A 19,890-nucleotide genomic window follows, 5' to 3' on the forward strand; every position below is an offset into this window, starting at 1 on the left:
GGAAAAAGCGCCGCTCGGGCTGTCGGACCCCGAGCGGGCAGCATTCAACTGTGGCACGCTGGAACGGGGCGAACGGCGACCTCCGGTACAGAGGAATGGTGGAGGTTGGTCTGGCGCACGTCATCACCGACCTCTGGCACATTATACTTCGATGACACTCGTTGACTCGACGCCACTGGCTCATGCGCCGTGAGTGTAGTGCTTGAGCTATTGCATTAAAAATGGAAATACTGAAGTGAGCTATCCACAAAACACACTTGCGCCTCCATACACAACCACCGCACACCTCACACAGGACATCTGTCTGCTCTTTGGGCTTCTTCAGGCTCTTTCCAGCAGTTTTCCGCCCGCTGCCGCAGCCGCCGGCCCGGCTAACCTGCTGGGGCTCCGAGCCGTGCGCCACGATGCGGCCGGGCGACCGCCGCCGTGCGAGCGGCCGCTGCCGGCCGCCCTCTCCTCACCGGTTCCGGAGAAAGTGCGTGATCAGACGGCGGTAGGCGCCGGCACGCAGCCGTGCAACGCAAGCCCGACCGGCGGCGATGCTAAACCGAGCCGTGCTGTCCCAACCAGCCCGCTGGTTACGAGGGCCCGGACCGGACCGGACCGGCCCGGCAGCGGCGGCGGCGGCGGCGGCGGCGGCGGCGGCGGACCTCGGCGGCCGGCAGGCACGGCGCCCGCGGAGGCTCCACAATACCGGGCTGGGCACACCACTGGGCCGGTCTCCGGACGCCGCGGGGACGGTAGTGTTGGCCCCAGCGCCGGTTTGGCGTCGGCCTGGATTGAGTGACAACAACCTACACTCAATAAGCAGCTGGTCTGTGGACTGATCCCCAGGTGACTTCGGTTGGTGGCCTGCTGCTGTGGAAGACGCGTCCCGCTCCGGGCAGCGTATGTCAGCGGCTGCCAGAGCCCGCCTCTGGGCCAGAGCCTCTCCCTTCGGGGAGGGTCTGGCCAGACTGATTGGTGCGTCGTGTAGCCGCCGCCGACTGATTGCCGCTGCATCGGCGGCGGCGTCCTGGCCGCCCCGCCAGCCGAGGGGACCGAACAGGAGGCCGTCCCCCGCCACCCGGCGCGTGGACAGCAGCGGTCCAGGCCACGGGCGGTCGGCGCTGGAGGTCGGCTGCGTGGCCACGCCCGGCCGGCTTCCCAGGAGCCGGTACGCCACACACTCGCCGTGCCACCCTCAGAGCAGGAAAACGAACGGTCCCACCGACAGTCCCAGCCCTGTTCCTGACTGGGTCACAGCGTGGGCGGCCAATATTCTCGCCACGAGCGGCTGTTATTCGGATCAGTGGGCGGCAGTCAGGAGCGATAACCGCAACCAGCAAGCTTTCCGCAGTCCACACATCCCACGCAACGACTGCAGCGAACTGGACGGCGTCCGACGCGGCCATGTGACGCCGCAGAAAGCCACTGGGCGCGGAGGAAACATTCCGCCTCAGCAGCCGGGGGCACAGAGGGAGAGTGACAGTGACAGACTGCCACCCGTCGGCCCCGACCGCTGGTGCAGCGCCAACTGGCTGCACACGGCAGAAGAAAAGAAGTGCCTGGAATGGGACAATGGAGGATAAAGGCGGACAATCGAGCTGCGCAAGCGGTCGTGCACCAGCAGATTTGACGTGCATATAGCGCACGCAATACGGCGACGCCAGCAGTGGCAGCACAGGGTCTCTTGCTTTCTGCTACCAGGCCTGGTCCAATCCTGTGAGCCCGTGGAGCTGTCCAAGTACTGGCAGAACCCTGCGACTTCCTGCTGGTGGGGAACACCACCCTGTGACCTGCTTCTGATGGAGAGCACGACCCTGTGACCTGCCAATGGCGGGAGATACGGCCATGCGATCTGCAACTGGCGGAAGACATAACCCTATGACCTGTGTCCTGAAGCTGACATGGTACACAACCCCGAGATCCATAGGCGTAGGAGCCGGCCAGCAGGTGTAAATGCAATAGCATCCCTACCTCCCGAGAATGTTGAGCATACAACGAGCATACTGCACCCTTTAATGCATCCTGAGCACAATGTACACTATAGCGACGCATGGACATAAATGGTCTTGGAACTCTCACTTTCTTCTCTGATCTCTCCGATCTGCCACTGGAGAAGCAAAAAGCTTTGTGCACTACTACTGGTGCAGGGCACGGCTCTGACTTGCCGCTGGCGGAGCACACGACTCCGTTCGCACCACTCCCGCCGGCTGGTGCGGTCGATGCTGGGTGGAGGCAGCTAATTGCATTCCAGCCCGACCCGCGCAGATCGCCTGCCCTGGACGCGGGGCCCCCGCACCACGCGCTGCGGCGGCGGCGGCGGCCAGCACGGGGCGGGCTCCACGCACGCGCACCGGCCGGCGCGCCGGCGTGCGGTCGCGGCGCACTCCTGCCGACGCCGTATTGATCGCGCCGGCGTCTGTGCGTCCGCCGTCAGTGTCACCGGCGGCGGCGGGCGGCCGGGCTGCCGGATCTCCGCCGGTACCGGCAATGCGGGGCCGACCCCGGCAGCGCGCGCCGCCGGCCGCCGCCCACCGCCCGCGCCGCGCACCGCCGCCGAGCACGTGCTCGGCCAGCCGTCCCAGCACGAGCGATGTCGGGCGACGGCGGGCCGAGCACCCGACCGGTGGCGTTCCCCTCGGCTGGCCGAGGGCAGCGGCCGGACGCGGTCGCGGAGCCGCCGCTGTCGTCGCTGTCGCCGCCAGCCGCGGACCGGGCCGTTTTCAGGGTCAGAAAGCGCGCGGCGCCGGCGCGGCGCGGCGCCAATCAATACCGACGCTGACGCTTGCCGCGGCGGCGGCGGCGGGGCGGGGGACGGCGCGCGGCAGACGGCGTGGCGCCTATCCCCTCCCCTCCCCTCCCCCTCCCCGGCGGCCGGAGCGTGAGCTGCAGCGCCGCTCCGCTCCGGGCCGTGGCTCCGGCTGGGGACCGGCTGCTGCTGCCTACCCCGCCCGGCAGCCGGGCGGCAGAAGCGTGATATCTGCGGCCGCAGTGATCCATGTCTGCATATTCCAGCCCGAGCGCAAACTTCTACGTGAGTTATGAGCCTCCCAGACTGAGTGGATCCAAATGCACGTCAGTCAGGTGGCGCGGAATTGGCAAGCAAGTTGTGAAGCAGTTCTCGAATCGTAACAGGAATGTGGTAATAGTGTGTCGCACAGCAATGCCGCCACTTCTCACAGTCTGAGTAACCTCACGCGACGTGCGCGCTCGCCTCCACACCACGTGCCTTCCGTGTGCTTCGGTCGCTCTAGCCCCAAGCAGGGAGGGACGCGCCGTAGCCGTGCCACGTGACATCCGGGCGCAACGTCCTGCTCATCCTGACCTCCACAGGCTGTACGGCTCGGGCAAGAGTCGCCAGTCCTTGCCCGACTTGGGTTACGCTTGGACTGGATCCCTCCAACCCTGCCCTTGTGCGTTCAGATCCCCACCGACCTGCCGCTGTGTGGAGGTGCGCGGCCGCTGCCCCCAGGCGCCCGTTCCGGCGGCCGGGGCCGGGCGCCGCTGCGGGCGCGCCGAGGCCGGATGAGCGAGTTTTACACAGGTGGGCGCGTCCGGCCCCGCCTACCCGGTGCCGGCTCGTCGCCGAACAACACTAGGCTGGGGCGGAATGTGGAACGGCGGGCGGACAGGAGACACGAGCGGACGCCCGGACGCCGGGGAGAGGAGACACCACCGGACACCCGGTCAGGAGACGCCTGGGGAGACACCACCGGACGGAGACGCCGGGGAGACACCTCCGGACGCCCTTTTAGGAGGCGCCGGGGGAGACGCCACATGACGCTCTGTCAGGAGGCGTAGGAGACACCTCTGGACGCCCTGTTAGGAGACGCCGGGGAGACACCACCGGACGCCCTGTTAGGAGACGCCGGGGGGGACACCACCGGACGCCCTGTTAGGAGACGCCAGCAGGAGACACTACCGGACGTCCGGTCAGGAGGCGCCGGGGGAGACGCTGCGGGATGGGGCGCCGGTCCCCATAAAAAATGAAAAAAAACTTCCTCCAATCAGCCGACGACATCAGCCGCGACGCGTGCGAAGCTGACCTGGGGGCAGCGAGGCTCGGCGGGTGCCGGCGGAGGTGACGGCCTTCAGCGCAGCCAACATCACGCCCAGTTCCGTCCGACTACGCCTCTTGACACATTCAATTTGAATGTCACACATTGTGGTTACATATTTTGAACATTCAACTTCACCACACGTATCTTTGTACACATCTCGTATGTTCAACTTCAATGCATTGTATTGCCATAAGCACACTGCGATGAAAAATCATGGCCATTGACCAGCCGCGACGCTGTCGATCGTGTGGCGTTATGGGCACGTCAGCACCAAAGCCCATTGTGTGGCTTGGCTGGGCGGACCGCCTTGGCTGCACTGAGTTTGGTCGTCAGCTTCTTGTTGACGCGCGGTGCCAAGCACGAACCCATTGTAGGCCTGTCCGGACGACTCTACCGATGATAAATGACGTGGCCTCACGATGAAGCCAACCACTCCACGCCATGTGGCATCGTGCTTGGTGGGCCACCGTCTGGCTACCGTGAGTTTCACGGTATATTACCGGTGTACGCCCCATGATCAGTGGTGAGCAGATACACCCAGACATAGCTCGCCTCCCTAGCCAGAGTGTCGCCGCCTCCACGCCACGGACGGCCGCTGCCCCAGCCGCGTACGCGCCCCATTGCCGGCCGCGCATTAGCGCGGCGGTGCTGATGCGTCGGAGATAGGCCGGGGCGCAGGCGGGAGGGAGCCCCGGCGGCCGCGCTCGCGGTCCGGCACCGGCGCCGCCCCAGCCGTCAGCAGGCTGCTGCTGCCCGCCGGCCGCCGGCGCCTCACCGGGGCGGGTTCCGGCCACCGGCAGCCGGCGCAGGCGCAGGTTATCACCTCTGCTCCGGCGCCTCACGGGCGGGTTCCGGCCACCGGCAGCCGGCGCAGGCGCAGGTTATCACCTCTGCTCCGGCGCCTCACCGGGGCGGGTTCTGGCCACCGGTAGCCGGCACAGGCGCAGGTTATCACCTCTGCTCCGGCGCCTCACCGGGGCAGGTTCCGGCCACCGGCAGCCGGCGCAGGCGCAGGTTATCACCTCTGCTCCGGCGCCTCACCGGGGCGGGTTCTGGCCACCGGTAGCCGGCACAGGCGCAGGTTATCACCTCTGCTCCGGCGCCTCACCGGGGCAGGTTCCGGCCACCGGCAGCCGGCGCAGGCGCAGGTTATCACCTCTGCTCCGGCGCCTCACCGGGGCGGGTTCCGGCCACCGGCAGCCGGCGCAGGCGCAGGTTATCACCTCTGCTCCGGCGTCTTATCGGCGTTGGTTCAGGCAGCCAGCAGCCGGCGCAGGCGCAGGTTATCACCTCTGCTCCGGCGTCTTACCGGCGTTGGTTCAGGCAACCAGCAGCCGGCGCAGGCGCAGGTTATCACCTCTGCTCCGGCGTCTTACCGGGATGGGTTTAGGACATCAGTAGCCAGCATAGGCGCGGGTTATCACCTCTGCTCCGGCGTCTTACCGGGAAGGGTTTAGGCCATCAGCAGCCGGCGCGGGCGCAGGCTACCACCTCTGCCGCCGGCGCCTCACCGGGGCGGGCTCAAACCACCGGCAGCCGGCGCAGGCGTAGCTTATTACATCTGCCGCCGCGTCGAAATTAGTCCTGGCATCGCACTCGCGGCAGGGCATAAACTGCGCGCCTTCCTGACGTAATGCGGTCAGGTGCCCGGTTTTACCGTCATTATAGCCGCACCGCCGGCGGAGCGTGGACCTCGCCGAGCCTCGCCGCACCGGGGCGCAGGTCGGGCGCCGCGAGCGCCGAGCCGGCCCATGGACACGGACGCTGGCTACAGGCAGCGGTATTTAACGGCCGGGCTGCACAGAAATCTCTTCAGTTGATTCAAAACGCCGCGATAAACATCCCATGAACACCAGGCATCCATTTTCGCAACGTACGGCTCCAGGTACAGCGGACATTAATGGCACCTTCCATAACGGCCACGTCCGAAACTGCACGTTATGCGACATGTATCCCAGACGAGAGCGAGGTGTAATCACACACCGGCACGAGACTAGTCAGCATGATGGCCTCTTACGGCTCCGCCACCCGCGGCAGAGGACGCAGCCAGGGGAGTGGCTGTGATAGGTGATGACGTGAGTCTATGGTTGATACACCTATGGATAAGAAAGATATGGATGCCATTTAGATAAGCCAAGCTCAAGTGCGTTGGTGTATTTCGTCCGTTTTGCCTGCCGTGATTTCAGTGCGTTTGACGTGGAGTGCCTCCTAGTCGCAGCGTTAAGTTTCAAATGGAGCGGTGTGTGACGCAAATGCAATCATAATTCGTTCATTGTTCGTGCTGCCGTTTCGAAACGCGGCTTGGTGCACGCACGGTGCCTGCGGAGGGATGATTGTTGCCCCAAAGCCTCCCGGCAGCCCAATGAAATGCCCCCGCGCCGCATCGTATATTACACAAACAAGGCCACAGACAAGGCCACTCGTAAAAAACCGCGTGCACGTAGCGTGCGCCCCAAGCAGTCCACCAAGGACTTACCTTTTGCGGCACTGGCGGTGTCGGCTATGCGTTGGAAGGAGTCCAGATAGGACGATATAGCCAGGAGTGTAGCCCTGCGGGACAAGAACGGACCACCGTCAGTGGAGGCACGGCTCCAGCGTCGTCGTGATGGCCACAGCCCGCCCCCTAGACGAGCACAGCCGGCTGCCCGTCTCGTGTCCAGCCCGCGTGCCCACCCGACCGCGCCAGCCAGACAAACAGAGGCGGTGGCCGCACTCGTTGAGAGCCAGCTCCGGCCGGGTGTGAGAGGCCCCTATCAGAGGGCCCAACAGCTGCAGTCCGCGGCGGATCACACCCGTTGAGAACCAGCCCCGTCTGAGTGTGGCGGCCCCGATCAGAGGGCCCAACAGCTGCCGTCCGCGACGGATCACACCCGTTGAGAACCAGCCCCGTCTGAGTGTGGCGGCTCCGATCAGAGGGCCCAACAGCTGCCGTCCGCCGCGGATCACGCCCGTTGAGCATCAGCCCCGTCTGAGTGTGGTGGCACCGATCAGAGGGCCCAGCAGCTACCGTCCGCCGCGGATCACGCCCGTTGAGCATCAGCCCCGTCTGGGTGTGGTGGCACCGATCAGAGGGCCCAGCAGCTACCGTCCGCCGCGGATCACGCCCGTTGAGCATCAGCCCCGTCTGGGTGTGGCGGCCCCGATCAGAGGGCCCAGCAGCTACCGTCCGCCGCGGATCACGCCTGTTGAGCATCAGCCCCGTCTGAGTGTGGCGGCCCCGATCAGAGGGTCCAACAGCTACCGTCCGCCGCGGATCACACCCGTTGAGAACCAGCGGTCTGCCGCGCAGCTGAGTTGGGGAGCTGTGGCCGGCGTATAAGTTGAACTGGGGATTTGAGGCCTGCAGTGCAGCTGAACTGCAGCGCTGCACACTGCAGGAGAACTGCTCTGATGAACGGCGGAGCTGAGCTGAACAGCTAGTCACCCACACCTGGGGACACCTGGGCGAATGAGTAACTGCGGTCGGCAGCGGAGCTGAAGTGGGGAGCTCTGGCCGGCACAAGCCGAACTGGGGATTTGAGGCCAGCAGCAGAGCTGAACTGCAGCGCTGCAGACTACAGCGGAACAGCAGGCTGCTATGATCGACAGCGGGGCTGAGCTAAACAGCCATCTGCATCTGAATCAAACAGCGTCTGCATCTCGGGGCACCTGGGCGGATGAGGAGCTGTGGTCGGCAGCGGAGCTGACCAAAACAGCCAGGCGTCTGCATCTCGGGGCACCTGGGCGGATGAGGAGCTGTGGTCGGCAGCGGAGCTGACCTAAACAGCCAGGCGTCTGCATCTCGGGGCACCTGGGCGGATGAGGAGCTGTGGTCGGCAGCGGAGTTGAGCTAAACAGCCAAGCGTCTGCATCTCGGGGCACCTGGGCGGATGAGGAGCTGTGGTCGGCAGCGGAGCTGAGCTAAACAGCCACGCGTCTGCATCTCGGGGCACCTGGGCGGATGAGGAGCTGTGGTCGGCAGCGGAGCTGAGCTAAACAGCCACGCGTCTGCATCTCGGGGCACCTGGGCGGATGAGGAGCTGTGGTCGACAGCGGGGCTGAAGTGGAGAGCTCTCGTCCGCAGCACGGCGCGTTATTAGTGATATTCCACATTCCAAGAGCTAGCACGAGCTCTGCCAGCGACGAGGCCATTCCGAGATCGCTCGGAACAAGCTTCAGCGTTGCTCAGGCCGGCAGCGCTGGACAGCCGCGGTCCATCGCGGACATGAGGCGCCGCCGTCCACGCTGTCCGAGCGGTCCGTGGCACTTCAGGTCCGGCCACTTTCACCTCCAGCGGAGGGCGGTGCTGTGCGGACACTACGGCCCTGCCGCAGCCCTCTTGACGGACGATGACCGACGCACCGTGTGTGGTACTGCCGCCGCCCCTGGTGTCGCTCTCTCACCCCTCCCGCACTCGAGTCGAGCACCACCGGCGGTCCGCCCCCGCCAAGCGATCGTGGTCAGACGCGAAACGCAACTCATCACTGGGGTCGAAGGCTGGGGTCGCGGAGACAGAGGGCGGTTCAGGCGGGACTGTAGCCGGAGGATCCACTGGCCTTCGGCAATGAACATGGTAGATGCCACACCATGCGTTTTGCTTACACCAAGACAAGCACGTCCTGCGCCGCCCGCGTAAGCGCTGTAAACGTGTAAACACTCGTTGTTAAGGCTTGTCTAGCCGTGGGAACAGCCGTAACCACGGCAACGACCGTCACATTCAACGCGGCTGAGCTCGGGTGAGCGACAGGCTCACCACCGCGGAAGCCGGCCGGGCTGACGCTCGCCCCGCGCTGCACCGCTGCGGGCCAGCGGCGTTGGGACGCGACAGCGCGCCGCCGGTCTGTTCACCAGGGGCTGACCCAGCCCGTACAGAGAGCAGAGGGGCGGCGGGGTCCTGTCGCCACGCCGCGCCGCCGATCTGTCCACCGGGGCTGACCCTGCCCGTACAGAGAGCAGAGGGGCGGCGGGGTCCTGTCGCCACGCCGCGCCGCCGGTCTGTCCACTAGGGGCTGACCCAGCCCGTACAGAGAGCAGAAGGGCGGCGGGGTCCTGTCACCACGCCGCGCCGCCGTGAACCGCCCAATGTTCTCCGGCCGCGCCGCCTACGCCGGGCGCGGCGCACCGGTAACCGGACCGGTGGCCGGCCACCGCGCGGTCCAGGTCAGGGACAGCCCTGACGCCCCGTCACAACAGAGCCCGCGCCGGGCGGAGTGTACCGCCGCCGCGGCAGGTGCTGCCGACGCCGCGCCGGCGCCCTCCACCGACGCACCGCTCCTGAGATCACATTCGGAACATGCAGTGACCTCTGGCGCCTCACCTGTCATGTGAGAGCTGGGCAAATACGCTCAGCCTGGAACAATCTATTCGGCATCTGAACTCCCGCTGGCTAGCCTAGCAACCAGCTAGCCTAGCAACCAGATTGGCTCGCGCCCCAAGGTACATTAGCTCCGACGCGTTTGCCAATAATTAGCTTCATTTGCATCGTCCGTTCGCCATGCAGTCTTATTACGCCACCCGGTCCCGGACCAGGGAAGCCCGAACAAGCGGCGTGAAATGCCACACGCACGCAAGCAGGCACGCACGAGTTACTGCGCCCTTGTTTGCACATATCGGTGAATGAGCGCGCAATGTAGCTCGCACGTGCAAAGTATGCACCCACACAGGCATAATGATGTGCCCTAGACAAGCGTATGGCTCAAACACGAAAGCATGAAGTGAGGAGACTGCCAGCATCATCGCGAGCGGGCACCTCTCCACACACCTGCGTGAAATTGGACAGAACGGGCCGGTTTGCAAGGTTCCGACAGCGCCATCTGTCGCTGGTCGCCCTGGGCTTCGTCAAACAGAATGTCCCAGGGGGGAGTGGGCCGGCCGGTCCGGCCGCCGCACCGGGAGCCCAGATCCCGTCCCAGCGGCGCCGCACGGCACGCCCGTGACGTCACGCTGGTGACGTCACGGGTGACGTCACGGGTGACGCTGGTGACGGTGATGACGCCGTGATGAGGAGCGATGGCTCGTTCGCGACCGACTCCGTTCAACGGCTGCACCACAGCCGCGTCAGACCGCCCGCGCGGTAGGCGGTAGGGCCACTGTCCGCCGCCACAGTCACGTCGTGAAGCTCGCTCGGACCGCGGCAATGTGCGGGTGCTGTCTGACTCTGTTCGCGCGAACATGACCAGTGGTACACATCTCCTCAGAGAAGAAGGGCGCTTTTCGCAGCATCGACAACCCTCAACCGCCTTTCCTGCCACGTAGACGGGCCGACGGCGCAATTTATAGCCTCAGCGGCTGAGTGCGTCGTAAAGCCCCAATGACACACAATTCAATTCTTAGGTCGTGTCAGGTGACTTTAACTTAGGCTCCTTAGCGCACCCACCAACTGCTTTAAGGCAACCCACATATCTAATTCGCTTAGGTCAGGATGTCATACGCACTTTTCTTCGATGGGGCAGCAGATACAGGCGACATTCGCTGCTGCAGGGAAGGCAAAACGTCCTGATCAGCCGCTGAACGTATTTGTTTTTACACAAATGTCACACTGTTTCCCGGTGGCCGAAACTGAGGCTCTTTTATCCCACATTCCTCGCTCCCGACTGTTGCTAACTGACGCACAGCAGCTTACTGATCTGTCCAATCGCCGTGATAGCTTATTAGAGGCGCCATGCCAGTGCGAAGCAGTTGGCTTTCGGCTCCAGGGGCCCGTCTAACGGCTAAAGGGCCGTCGGCTTGGTCGCCGGGGTGCTCAGGGGGTACTGTCCCCCCTCCCCCCGGTTGCTGACTTACTCGCTTCGTTCGTCAGGTTCAGTCATCTTCCCGTTCAGCCCTAATCCCTGGGATTCATCCGAAACCAACCCAGACCGTAGCGATTCTTGTCCTGTCCAGTTTGACTCGCGAAGCCACATGGTGAGTTGGTGCCAGAAAAAAAACATGAAAAATACATTTGTTTTGTAAGAGAGCAACACCGTGATTAGACGTCCACCGTTCGAAGTTCGTTAGCTCCTAAACCACATGATGTCTCCGAAAAAAGTCGTCATGAACCGCGGTATCTGACGGCAAAGACAGATGGCATAGACATGACTTCGTTAGCCACATAGATCCCCCATTGGTGACGCGAGCCCTCTGAACCTGCTCTCGCTCCGGAGGCGGGGACCGTGCGCCGCGGCACAGCCGCACGCGGCCGTCGACTGGGAGCCGGGGCGGTCGCCCGTCGCCTGCTCCGGCTTACGGCCGTTGCCGCCGTCACCATATGGCGGCCAAGCCGGCACAAGCGGTCGGCACACGGCGAGTCGGCTCTGGCGGCGAGGTGCCGCTCTGCGTGCCGGGCTCCTTCGCTTTCGACACGCCCGGCGGCGACACCTCGGCCGGGACCGGCGTCGGTCAGCCCAGCTCTCGGGAGCGAACCGATCCGCCGGTCCGCCGGTCCGCCTGTCCGCCTGTCCGCCGGTCCGCCTGTCCGCCTGTCCGTCTGTCCGCCGGTCCGTCTGTCCGCCGGTCCTCCGGTCCACCGGTTCACCGGTCCGCCGGTCCGCTTGTCCGCCTGTCCGCCTGTCCGTCTGTCCGCCGGTCCTCCGGTCCACCGGTTCACTGGTCCGCCGGTCCGCCGGTCCGCCGGTCCGCCGGTCCGCCGGTCCACCCGCCGGTCCGCGGTCCCCGACCGCGCGTACGGCACACAGAGCTTTGCTCAGCCGTCTCCTGTTCCAGAGTCAACCGACCGGGCATTACCAGCCGTCATATCACGGCCTGTGCCCTCGGCGTGTTGTTGGACCACGAATAGCAGAACCATGCAAAACGCCTAGCGTCCTCCTTCCGCCGCTCGGCCCGGCCCAGCCGGCTCCTGGACATAACAGTGACAGCGGGCGAGCGGAGCGAGGCAGTCAAGAGCGAGTGTCCCAGCCCAGCTGCAGCCGGACACGGTCGCTGCAGACGACACTCACTTGAGGCAGGAGTGGAGCCGGGCGGCGTGCTTGACAAACTCCTCCCAGAGCGGCTGCGAGCCCTGCCGAGGACAACGGCACACGGTCAGTCACGGACACAGGCGGCATCGACAACGAGTCAGCCACGCCAGCTAACCAGTACAAACAGGTGCACACGAAGAGGGTGCCCGAAAGCAAAAGACCCCGTTCCGAAGCATCACCACGGGGTAAATGCTTGACGCTTCCAAAAAGCAAGGGGTGCATGGCGACCTAGCCTCGTTGCCGGGTCTGGTGGCGAGGGGGCCTCCCCGCGCGGTGTGGCGGTCGATACGGCCGCCGTCGTTCACCGATCTCGTGCTGCGTGTACACGCATGACTGGCGCGGCCGGGATGAGCCGCGCAGCCGCGCGTGGTCTGACAGCGGAGGGCTCGGGCCGCGTCCGACAGAGACGGCGTCGACTGTGAACATCAGGCGGGAGTCGGGGCGTCGGCGCCGCGGATGTGTCACGGGGACGCCCCGGCGTGCGTCGGTAGCCACGAGCCAAGGTGGTACGACACCCGCTGCAGTCGGCAGGCGTCAGGCGGCGGACGCCACACCCGTGTGTCGCCGCGCCGCCCCAGGTCGCGCGGCACGCAGCAGCGGCTCCAGCTGGCGCGCCACGACGGCCCGGCTGCCGGCGCCGGCGCCGGCCGGGACGGACTCGGCCCCGCCCCTCAGCGCCATTCACTCGGCAGTGAACCACGGCCCCTGCCCCAGCGCCGTCACAAAGCGTGCCGCAAAAACGGGAGAACTAAGCCCGGCTATCTTATCGGACGTCACGCGCCGACCATCGCCAGCTCACGACTCGGACTGAGCCCAGCTCAGCCACGATCGGCCCGCCCTCCCTCTGGTCCCGCCACAGTCAGCCAGCCTCCCTCTCCAGCCATGGTCAGCCAGCCCTCCCTCTGACCCAGCCACAGTCAACCAGCCCTTCATCTCCAGCCATGATCAGCCCGCCCTCCCTGGTCCAGCCACAGTTAGCCAGCCCTCCCTCTCCAGCCATGATCAGCCAGCCCTCCCTCAGCCCGGCCACCATGAGCCAGCCCTCACTCCGGCTCTCCCGGCTGGCACGATTACGCGGCCCGGCCACATGGGTTCATTCAGCTCGGCGGGGCCCCCCCCCCCCCCCCTCATTAGCTGGGACTAATTTTACACTGGGTCGAATGTGTAAACACAGCTGGCCACCTGGCCAAACAGGCAGCTAGCAACTGGGGCGCAGGCCGACCAGAACACGGGCGTGAAATCATGCCACTGAACACGACCGCCCTCCCCCCCCCCCCCCCTTCCTCCCGGGACTGTCTCAGCTGAGTCCAACGGTCTGGGACTGAGACCAGCCAGCGGCAGCCGGTGACCCAAGCCGGCCGGCCAGATGGCCGCTCCAGTCCAGAGCCGGGCGCGTCTCCGGCCGCGCGGCCCTGACTGTCGCGACTGGGGCGGGGCCGCTGCTGCGCCTCCCGCCGGGCGCCGGGCGGCACCGTAGTCGTACCGCCGTCGGGCGGGCCGGGCCGGGTCGGCAGAACAGTCTTGGCCGTCACGGCAGGCTGGCGGACGGTGACGCGCTGCACCTCGGCGGCCGACGGCGCCCCGCTCGCCACGCTCTGGTGCCGATCGCGTCACACCACGCCCCACTGTTCTTGTGCCTAATGTCTGGCGTGTCACACCACGTCCGGCACTCCTGTACCTAATGTCTGGCGTGTCACACCACGTCCGGCACTCCTGTACCTAATGTCTGACGTGTCACACCACGTCCGGCACTCCTGTACCTAATGTCTGACGTGTCACATCACGTCCGGCACTCCTGTACCTAATGTCTGACGTGTCACACCACGTCCGGCACTCCTGTACCTAATGTCTGGCGTGTCACACCACGTCCGGCACTCCTGTGCCTAATGTCTGACGTGTCACACCACGTCCGGCACTCCTGTGCCTAATGTCTGACGTGTCACACCACGTCCGGCACTCCTGTACCTAATGTCTGACGTGTCACACCACGTCCGGCATTCCTGTGCCTGCTGTCTAGCGTGTCACACCACGCCCGGCACTCCTACGTCTATTGCGGAACGTGTCACACCACGCCTGGCGCTCCCGTACCTGCTGTCTAACGTGTCACACTATGCTCGGCACTCCTACGTTCATCGCGTCAAACGACGCACCGCGCTGTCACGAAGGCAATGTGGCATCACACTTGGCACTCGGCTCTACAAACATCCCGGAATGTTACACGTGTTTCGCCATTGTTCTGACGAAGTCCCTGGATGGCATCCGCATTGGTCTCAATTAATAAGTCGGGGGCTATCTTAAGGCCCGCTGGCAAGGCTCAACCTCACCACTCGGCGCCCGGTTATGGGCGACCGTCCCGCGCCCTTCCTCGGTCGCAGCGGCCACTCTCAGCGGTCCGCCTGCAGCCCTTCGGTGCCAAGCCTCCGCAGTGCGGCTGATCTGAGAACGCCGGGCTGGCCCCAGCCGCCCAGAGCTGCCCAGAGCTGTCCAGAGCTGTCCAGAGCTGTCCAGAGCCGCCGCCCCCTGCCGCCCAAAGCTGCTCAGAGCTGCCCAGAGCTGTCCAGGGCTGACCAGAGCTGCTCAGAGCCGCCGCCCCCTGCCGCCCAAAGCTGCTCAGAGCCGCCCAGAGCCGCCCAGAGCCGCCCAGAGCTGCCCAGAGCTGCCCAGAGCTGTCCAGAGCCGTCCAGAGCTGTCCAGAGCCGCCGCCCCCTGCCGCCCAAAGCTGCTCAGAGCCGCCCAGAGCCGCCCAGAGCTGCCCAGAGCTGCCCAGAGCTGCGCAGAGCTGCCCGGCCGTCGGGCGTGATGGGTGGTGACGCGTCGAGGCTCGCTCAGCGCTGTCGTGCTGTAGTGGACGCGCGCGTCCGCCGCCGCCTGCCGGCGCTCTGCCGGTCCGGCCGCCAGCGAGATGGCAGGGGGTCTCGCGCTGGCCGGAGCCGACCCAAGCGTGCGGGGCCGCCATCCGCGCGGCCCCGGCAACAAAGCCCACATCGAGGCAGACGGACACAGGCCTGGTCGGCGACCGGGCTTCCTGCCAGTCCTGTAATGTGTGACCCCTGGCCACCCCGGTCGGGGCCAGTGGCAATGACACAGAGCGGGCCGAGGAGGACTGCACCTAATGGATGCGACGGCTCCATAACGTTCAGATCACCGACAGCTGGGCTTCGCCGCTGCTGAGTCATGATGATGCTAAGGACCAGGGTTGTGCGCGGGGGCGATCCCGTCGCCCATATAAAGACCCATCATAAAATTGCTCCAGCTTTGGATGGCCGCGATTTGGAGCAAATGGCAACAATTCAGAACATCCATGCTTCGCATATGCGATGGATGTCAATTTTATGCGCTGCAGCGGATCTCCAAGAGAGGGTCATCCCGCATCTAATAAAGAATGGAGATAAGGAGCGCTTCATACCAATGCAGGCCGCATGCAAATACAACACAGTGATAAGTGCTGGATGGACCACGAGGAGCCCAGCTGACCGGACAGGAGGCGAGACGGCGGCCACACAGCGCCGGTCTCCCGTTAGCAGGCGAAAGCCGCGAGCGTCTCCGAGAGGCCCGGTCCGAGACGGCAGCCGAACAGCGCTCATCTCCCGTCAACGGACGATGACCGCAAGCGTCTCCGAGAGGCCCGGCCCGAGACGGCAGCCGAACAGCGCCGATCTCCCGTCAACGGACGATGACTGCAAGCGCCACTGAGAGGCCCGGCCCAGCTCCATCGGCTCAGCTCAGCTCGGCTCGGCTCGACTCTCGGCTCTCGGCTCTAGGCTTTAGGTTCTCGGCTCTCGGCCCTCGGCTCTCGGCTCTAGGCTTTGGGTTTTCGGCTCCCGGCTTTCGGCTCTCGGCTCTCGGCTCTCGGCTCTCGGCTCTCGGCTCTCGGCTCTCGGCTCTCGGCTCTCGGCTCTCGGCTCTCGGCTCTCGGCTCTCGGCTCTCGGCTCTCGGCTCGACTCGGCTCGGCTCGGCTCGGCTCGGCTCGGCTCGGCTCGGCTCGGCTCGGCTCGGCTCGGCTCGGCTCGGCTCGGCTCGGCTCGGCTCGGCTCCGTCCGGATGGCCCGCTATCCTCTCCCGGCGCCCGCATGACCGCCGACGCCACGAGCATTGATTTCGGCGCCCTGCAGCCCGATCCAGCGCGCGATCCGACGCGACGGCGCTCGACTTCGGCGACGCACTGCGGCAGACGCTCACCCTTCGAGCGGCGCAATTATGTGGACATAACGGGCCCCCATCTGCAGCGCCCGGGCGCGGTGCGCGGCGGAGGCGGAGGCGGCGCTGGGTGGACGGGCGCGTGCGAACGGTGCCGCCGGCCGGCGGGCGGACCGGCCGAGCTCCACGGCGGGGGCACTAGTCGATCACGTACCTTCATGTCGCCGGCGATAGTCTGGAAGAGAGACGCCATCATTCCGCACGCGTCCTTGTCCTTGACGATGCTCTCCATCAGCTGGAGGACTGCGGACTCCATGGTCGCAGTGAGTGGGAGGTCTACGGGGAAACAACGGCGGTGATGAGCTAGGAGCAAGTTTCAGTTCTGCCGGCCCTGAAACAGATAATGAACAGTCGGTCATTCGTGGTTGCTACACGCCTCATTCATTCACTGCACCTAAACAAACCGAGAAGTTCCTTGACATTTGGACATTACACAAAGATATTTTGAATTGTGCACACAGCACAATCCACAATAAACAGAACTGATCTATCATTAACTTTGGTTCCATTTCAGTCGAATGTGTTGTGAACGGTTCCACATGTTTTCCTTCTGTTGGTCATTTTGCCACATGCTACGGCCTTCCTCAATACAAAATCAGATGACAGCTAGAAGCGCAGCTCAAAGCACTCGGTCCAGTTGGGTGGCAGTAGTTTACCACCGAAGCTTTTGCATCAAACTAATTTTCACCTTACATAAACGCATGGGAAAAACGCAAACGCGTTCCAGCGTCTAGCCCCAAAGTTCATCACAAAACCATGAACGTAGCCGCTCAGATCCTGAGACTTAACCACCTGAAGATGTTTCGGGCATTTATATATACATATATATATATATATATATATATATATATATATATATATATTATATATATATATAATATATATATATATATAGATAATAGTATATATATATATGATATATATAGAGTAATTATATATATGTATAAATGACCGAATAATAATCTCTCTCCTCTCTCTCTCTCCTCTCCTTCTCCTCCTCTCCATCTCTCTCTCTCTCGCCAGTCTCTCTCTCTCTCTCTCTCTCTCTCTCTCTCTCTCGCTCTCTCTCTCTCTCTCTCTCTCTCTCCTCTCTCTCTCTCTCGTCTCTCTCTCTCTCTCTCTCTCTCTCTCTCTCTCTCTCACACACGCGATCTCTCAACTATCTTATCTTTCTCCCTCACAATTTTTGGGTCGTCACCCATTAACTCGCTGTTCAGTGGTTAATCTCGTTTACGTCTGGGCACCAAAGACCGCTCAGCTCTGGTCGAGCACGTGCCATGTCCTGTTCAAAATTGACCTTCTTAATAAATGGTCACTTTTGACGAACTAATTGCCTGGGTTATGTCAGTCGCGGTTATTTCGTAGTCACATGTCGGAAAGCACACGTGTCTCAGTTCCTACATGCTACCAGGGTGTGGCCAGAGTCCTGTAAACCGTGCCCGGGTGACCGTGTCAGAGTCCTGTAAACCGTGTCCGGGTGGCCGGCTGGATACGCTTTGCTGAGGTAGGGGTCAATTTGAGCCACCACACCCTCTGAGATCTCAGGGGCTAAAAGAGCTAGAGACACCAAATTCACAGGAAGTGTTCGCCTGTATGCGGACTAACTTAAGTCAAAGTTTGAGGTTCCTAGGTCATGACCTTCAGGTCAAATAAGGTAAAAAAGGTCAAACTATTGGCTGGCCTCCAAAGTGCCCCCAGAACCTAGATACCTCTTCTAGGCCTCTTGCTTTTGCTCATTTGAGGTCAGTGACCTTGTTCGACCTTTTGAAGGTCATGATGACCAAAATCATACATGACTGCATGTGTGTGTGTGTGTGTGTGTGTGTGTGTGTGTGTGTGTGTGTGTGTGTGCGTGCGTGCGTGCGTGCGTGCGTGCGTGCGTGCGTGCGTGCGTGCGTGCGTGCGTGCGTGCGTGCGTGCGTGCGTGCGTGCGTGCGTGCGTGCGTGCGTGCGTGCGTGCGCGCGCGTGTGTGTATGTGTGGTCTCTGATTGTCGCAAGGGCATGGTCCCAGGCACTTTATCAATGCAAGAGGGACTCCAACCAGCATGTGAGAACCCCAACCCAGAGGACCCAGGTGTTTAATGTGGCTTCTTGCCATCCCTTCAGGGGGTGGATCATTGGCTCCATATTCAGGGACCAGGCAACTGCAGGACAGATGCTCAAATGCTAATCAGAACCCTCCAGACCTGAGGGAGTGAGCCTTGGCCTAGGAGCCTGTGCCCTTGCCCACTATTCAGCTGCATTAAGAGCAGCATGTTGCCACAACCTGATGGCAATTTGAGGTTAGTGTCCTCGGCTGATCACACTGAATCAGGAAGCCCAAAGGCTTTATAGTGTCATGTATTGCCTTTAACAGACATCTTTAACTTATCTTAAGTATCATACCACTTAAAATAGCACCATAGAGCAGTTGGTAACAAATGTGCATCAAACCATCATCAACTTTTTTTGGCTTGCCCTGGAATGGACGGAGAGCTTCTGGTCCAAGAGTGTCAAATTAAACATAAATGGATAAATATTAAGAGGAGCAATCAACTGGTGCTCACCCTGTTGACCTATGTCAGGTAGGTCAATAATTATGAGGGTGGGAGTTGCCAGTTGCCACCATCTCCTGGCATGGTCTACAACAGAAAAACCAGATGTGCACAAGAGGACCTCAGACTTATGTGAATCCAGGTCCCTTTTACACCATGAACCAATCCCCATGGCCAGAGGGAGTCTTTTCAGATGTACATACTGCATTATGATGTCTCACTTGAAGCATCAAAAGTTTGCTTACTATTCACCTGTTTGGGTGACTAAGCTCAATGATAACTGTGCACAGAGATGAAAGTTAACAAGAACTCCTAACTGCCATGCATTGAAAATTTATGACAGCGCAACTATCAGGTTTAAACAATCACTCAATGGACAAATTGGGGTACCATGGCATCGGCTGGTGCCAGCTTAAGTAGCATAGCCATGTAACCCCATGCATTAAGCTGCATGACTATGACTAAGTGCGATGCCAGCATTACATGCGACAGGGAGTTCCACTGGTTAAAAGGGAGCTTTCACCAAAAATCCCTAACCAAAATCATCAATACCGACTTAATAAATTGGTGATGCCCGGATAAAGTCACAGCTAAAACAATCTACCTGCAGCTTCCAAAACTTGCAAGAAAGCTTCAGATCTAGCTTCCTATCTTGACATAGCTTGTCAAAAGGCACGGTACGCTCCCGGCTGGAGACCTCCGCGCAGCACACACCAACCCTCCGCCGCCCACCACTCCGACTGAAGCCGCCTCAGTTAGTAAATAAGCCGTCCCCATAACAGCAGAAGTGTACTAAAGTACTGCCAACAAAATATCGCAGGAAGCCACAGCACACTTTTCAGTCTCTAATTTATTTAAAATTAAGCCGAGTATTTTGCAGTGATTCATTAATTTATTTCCAAAAAATGTCAGCCCATTGGGTTATCAATTTAATGTTGGATCCCAAACAGCCTGTTATTGGGTTTAAAACAGCTTTACAAGCCATACGGGTCAGGATTATACCTGCGCCAATACAGGTTGCTTCATGAATATGCCTAGACACATCTGATAAGACAGAAACCACCAGCAATGGACTAAGCCTTCGACATGGTGTGCGGTGATGAGGTCAGTTGTGACCTCAGCTTAAGTATTAAGAGGTTAAAGTGACACATGCTGTCGTTATGGTCTAAAAGCAAAA

At 62.1% G+C, this 19,890-nt stretch overlaps 1 protein-coding gene across 1 annotated transcript in view; it reads right to left on the reverse strand.

Moving 5' to 3' along the window:
• Nucleotides 1-19,436, reverse strand: part of LOC119105518 (protein MTSS 2) — a 72,642-nt gene extending 53,206 nt beyond the window's left edge. Inside the window, exons 1-4 of the mRNA XM_037228982.1 lie at nt 19,318-19,436; nt 16,333-16,509; nt 11,960-12,021; nt 6,523-6,596 (exon numbers count right to left, since the gene is read on the reverse strand). Coding sequence (XP_037084877.1) covers nt 6,523-6,596; nt 11,960-12,021; nt 16,333-16,434 — 238 coding nt within the window. The 5' untranslated portion in view covers nt 16,435-16,509; nt 19,318-19,436. The remainder of the gene's footprint in view (nt 1-6,522; nt 6,597-11,959; nt 12,022-16,332; nt 16,510-19,317) is intronic.
• Nucleotides 19,437-19,890: the final 454 nt, after the last annotated feature.

This window comes from Pollicipes pollicipes, unplaced genomic scaffold (assembly GCF_011947565.3).
Source record: "Pollicipes pollicipes isolate AB1234 unplaced genomic scaffold, Ppol_2.1 Scaffold_6138;HRSCAF=7277_pilon_pilon_pilon, whole genome shotgun sequence".
NCBI lineage: Eukaryota > Metazoa > Arthropoda > Thecostraca > Pollicipedomorpha > Pollicipedidae > Pollicipes > Pollicipes pollicipes.